Below are 5,294 nucleotides of genomic sequence, written 5' to 3' on the forward strand. Positions count from 1 at the left end.
ACTGTACTCAACTTTTTTTTTTTTGTTCAGCAGTTCTGATAAAAAAGTAATTTCGTTTTGCGCGGAAACTTTTTTGCAATTTCGCAAAAAAAAAAAAATTATGGTGTTCATACTTTTTTATTCTCTATTCGGCTATGGTATGCCGTTTTTCGTATTTCCAAAAATTGTAAAAAGTTATATGCCTAATGTACATACTTGTATATGCGATTTTTCGTAATAGCAGTTTGAACATTTAAGTGTAACGTTCTATTGATTTTTATCATTTATCAAAGAAACAAGTGAAGTATAGCAAGCGTTTGATGTGTTACGTGAAATACAGTATATGCAAAATGTAATATTTTTAAATATGAAGTTTAATTCAAATCATCGTTAACAAATTTAAAGAAGTATGTCCAAAATAGGCAGTGGAACTACCACACAATATTTCTACGGCCGCTTGGACGATGGGAAGACTAAAATGCTAATATTTTTAAATGCAAATGTTAAAATGTTAGTTTATGTTTTAGTTATATACATAAGTTTAGTCATTTTAATAACTACTCAAGCATTTTTTTAATTCAATTTCATTGAATTTTCAATCTTGTTTATTGTTAAAACCTAATATGAAAGCTTATAAACATAAAGTTTAAATGCCTTCATTTTTCGTTGTTTTAGTTGCGATCGCAGTAGCGATTTATAAATAGCAAGCACTGAAACCACAGACATCGAAAAATCGCTATCGATCATAACTAATGTCTAATCATAAAACGTTTTGTTCAAAATCCATCGAGTGTAATTGCAAAATCGTCGATAATTTTACAAAAAGTCCTCCGTTAAGACCCTCTGCAAAAACAAGTGACAAACTCTTGCGATTGTAGTGGTTCAGGAAAACTCAACTATACTATATACACATACATATGGAAATGATCAGGATGAAGAGGGGAGTTAAAATTTTGATTTCTTTGCATGCATAATGACTTTCGAGTACGTCATCTTATGATTAAAGATTGCCCAAATCGAACCAAAACTTTTCAATCCCTTAGGTAATGTGGACCCAGTTCTTATAGTTGATTTTTTACCGAAAATATCGGTCAATGTGTGAGATATATAATCGGCCAATATGTGAGCTAACTTAATAAAATTGAGAGAGCGGGTTTTTTTTATAACTGGGCGTCTTTTTAAAAGGAGTAAAAAACTCGCCTTAAATCACAAGCCTTATGTACTCCCTGGGTCTAATAATTACAAGTTGTAAGAGTATGAAATGTGACTGTACATTACCGGAACCAGAGATAAAGAGATGTTTAACTCCTCTCTCATTAGAAGTGAGAGAGCAGTTGCTAAAGGTCAAAACCTACTGAACTTTGACAGCTAATCGAGTTCAGTAGGTTTTGACGTTTAACAATTGGAAACGAGCGATGGCCAGATTGAAATCTTAGCAAAAAAATATGTAAACGGAGAGATTTGTTGCATCGTTAAATACCACTTATAAAAAATGTAAACAAATGAAAATGAAATAAATTTGTGAAATTTAAGGGTATTTGATGAAACATTTTGTAATTTGAAGCATGATAGTATTATTTTCAATGGAAAATTATTAAAAACATTTAATGATTGAGAGCTAACAAGCTTAAGTCCTTTTATTGGACATTGAAAGGTCAAAAGTCAATTGTTCTAATATACTATATAAAGGTTTAAATATTTTATCCATATAATAAATAACTACTATATAGTAATTTTTATTCGTACTAAATGTTGGGTGTTTTAATTTAAATGTCCAAAAATTATTATTTTGTCCAATCTGGCCGTAATGGAAAATGTTATAAAAAACACTAATTTTGAGGTGCTCTCACACTGGAATAAGTTGAACATCCCTTTATTCCTGACCGGAACTTAGCACTTCTTTACTCATTTCAATTAGAGATGAGCGATATTGCTATTTTTCGATATCTGTGATTTCAGTGATTGCTATTTTTAAATCACTGTGATTTTATGTTGTTATTGCTTTCGCAACTAAGTCGACGTTCAAATGGAGACCGATTTGACAGTGTTTGGCGAATAAAATTCCGGATTCGTTCCAGTTATTTCTTTCAAGAAACAATTGTTAATTTCATGTTTCTTCGCAAAATCAGGTTTGAAATATTCGCATTTTATTGAAAAAATTTATTAAAAACACAGTGCAACAGAAAAAATTAATTTGTTAAGATGGAAAACCATGGGAAATAAGGAAAAAATTTAAAAGGTCATAAAAAAAATGACACATACGAACGCCAAACACTTTGAGAGGTTTAATATACTGACCTAGAACCATCACCCTGACTTTTAATTTCTCACCCCTCCAGACAATAATCCCAAAAATGTTCCACAGTGAAATTAGTACTATATTTCTTTAGAGCTGCATACTAGCACAAGTAAATTTATCGCAGGAAAGTTACTTGACCGTTCCTTAAGCATTTTTATACTCTCGCAACAAAGTTGCTAAAGAGAGTGTTATAGTTTTGTTCACATAACGGTTGTTTGTAAGTCCTAAAACTAAAAGAGTCAGATATAGGGTTATATATACCAAAGTGATCAGGGTGACGAGTAGAGTTGAAATCCGGATGTCTGTCTGTCCGTCTGTCCGCGCAAGCTGTATTTCCTGGCTCCATAAGAAGGTTAAGTTCGAAGATGGGCAAAAGCGGGACACTGCCACGCTCACAAAATGGCGAAAACCGAAAACCTATAAAGTGTCATAACTAAGCCATAAATAAAGATATTAAAGTGAAATTTGACACAAAGGATCGCATATTTAAACGTAATTTGTTTAGGCGTGGCCCCGTCCCTACTAAGGTTTTTGTACATATCTCGCAAACAACTATAGCTATGTCAACCAAACTCTACAGAGTCGTTTCGTTCAGGCATTTCCATATACAGTTCAAAAATAGAAGAAATCGGATAATAACCACGCCCACCTCCCATACAAAGGTTATGTTGAAAATGACTAAAAGTTGAAAATCACTAAAAGTGCGTTAACCGACGAACAAAAAACGTCAGAAAAAATAAATTTTACGGAAGAAAGGGCAGAGGGAAGCTACACCCAGGCTTTTTTTTTAAATTTAAAATGGGCGTGGCGTCGACCACTTATGGACCAAAAACCATATCTCAGGAAGTACTCGCCCGATTTCAATGAAATTCGGTATAAAATATTTTCTTAACACCCTAATGACATGTTCGAAATATGGGTGTGAAATCGGTTCACAACCACGCCTTCTTCCGATATAACGCTATTTTGAATTCCATCTTATGCCTTCTCTATATAATATATACATTAAGAACCAATGATGATAGCGGAATTAAACTTTACACAAATACGGTATTTGAGCTGAGGTATCCCTTGTTTAAAAATTGTCGTGTTCGGACTATAACTTTTCAATACAATTAAAATAAATGAAAATGCAATTCAATACTCAAAGTACACAAATTGATCTAATCTAATTAATTTTACAGCCAAATAAGAAAAAATGTAAATAACGGATAATGAAATCTCGATTATCACTTTATCATGCGAGAGTATAAAATGTTCGGTGACACCCGAACTTAGTCTTCCTTACTTGTTTTAAGAATAAAATTAAACAATTATGGATTGGCTTGGCTTGCAACTGGGTTTTACGAGCTGTTATAAGATAAAAACATTGAACCTATTTTTTAATGACATTATTAGCATGGAAATAGCCATCAGGGGTCTACAAATATCTAGGGATTTACGTAAATTTTGTCAGTGTGTTCAGTTTGCCATTTCATCATACGTTCCACTTTGCTACAAAACTTGAAAATTGTCCAATTTTAGTACACAAATCCACTATCATCGAAAAATCATCTCATCAGATAAGGCCCATTTAGTCCATTTCTGACTTCATGGCTTCGTCACCAAACAAATTTGTGTCTATTGGGGTGAGCCAAATCCACGTGATCCCCCAAAATTGCAGATGCCTCACACTCGCTATTGGTGTTATAACAGGATTTTGACCGATTTTTTTTTCGAAATTTAATGAAATCGCCGAGAAATATCTCTATTTGCAGCAAGACGATGTGCCGCCTCTAGATCATTTTCTATAGTTTATGTTAAAAACATAGGATTACGTCAAACAGCATGGCTGGTGAAGCTCGAAGACAACAGTCAGCCCACTATAACCGAAAATCTGCACCGGCCATCGAAAATTGGCGTAAACCGTTAGAGATGTGCAACCGGTGGTCATTTGGATGAAATCGTTAATAGCTAAACATTCTATGCATAACAGAAAAAACGTGGGTTCTATTGTTGAAAAAAGTTTAACATCACGTCGTTCTTGTTTATATACCTTATACATATATACATCCATAGGTCGAGCTCCTCCTGGGTGGGCAAAATGAAAGAAATTCAAAAATCCGTATGTAGCACATTTTTGCCTCTTGGTGATTGCTCCAACGAACATTCTTGGAAAGACAAAGATTTCTGATTTTTTTTTTTTTCATTTTGCGAAGGCGAAAATGGATAATTATTCGCTGACCAAATCCTTCAAGTTTTGGATCTAAGGTATGGAAAATATAATGGGTATTGAAATATGGACAAGGCAATGCCGGTATGCTTCTAATAAAGTCATGTTGGTAAGGGATGGGACTTAACATCAACCTCAAATATGATTATCGCTTCACAACACTTAGTAGCATAGACATAGCCAAGTGATATTTTTCTAACATACATAACATAACATTGTTTTATATACATCAGTGTTAAAGTTTATATTAAAAACTCAGAATCGTAAAATGTTTTGATTGTAAGTATTGATCCTAATCATAATACCATAGTATTGAAATATTGACCGTCTTACCTGTCTTTGGAGGATGTAACTGAATTCTGTTGCATTATTGCGGCGACTGTCGCTCATTGTGTTTATGATCTTTATCGAGAATTGAACCGAGATAATTTCCAATATATTTAACTAGAATTGGAATATACTGCAGTGATGAACATAAATTTGACCTCCAAATCTTTAAGGAAGCGAGGAATAAATAGTAAAACCCACAATTTATGTAGTTGTTAATTGTTACTAACATTTATGTATTGAAACTAAGTTGTTAGTAGGCTAACTACTTTTGTATATATTTTCATGTGGCAATATTCTAGTTACTCTGTTTTAATGACGCACGTGGAGGCTTTTCAGTGGGAATAGTACCAAATATGGTGTGTTAATTTCCCTCTCATTACGTTGAGGGTATAGCTTATTTGTTTGTTTTAGTGTTTCACTTATTCGCCAACCTACGACAACGAAATAGATGTCACAATCGGTCGGGTTTGTGTA

General features: G+C 33.4%; 1 protein-coding gene across 1 annotated transcript in view; it reads right to left on the reverse strand.

The window, feature by feature from the left end:
- The window catches only part of LOC108968945 (putative sodium-coupled neutral amino acid transporter 11), a 22,595-nt gene extending 17,632 nt beyond the window's left edge, over window positions 1–4,963 (reverse strand). The window contains exon 1 of the mRNA XM_018933309.1: window positions 4,824–4,963. Within this exon, the coding sequence (XP_018788854.1) occupies window positions 4,824–4,880 (57 nt within the window). The 5' untranslated portion in view covers window positions 4,881–4,963. The remainder of the gene's footprint in view (window positions 1–4,823) is intronic.
- Window positions 4,964–5,294: the final 331 nt, after the last annotated feature.

The sequence above is a fragment of the Bactrocera latifrons genome, unplaced genomic scaffold, assembly GCF_001853355.1.
Source record: "Bactrocera latifrons isolate USDA-ARS-PBARC rearing strain unplaced genomic scaffold, ASM185335v1 scaffold_234, whole genome shotgun sequence".
Classification (NCBI taxonomy): Eukaryota; Metazoa; Arthropoda; class Insecta; order Diptera; family Tephritidae; genus Bactrocera; species Bactrocera latifrons.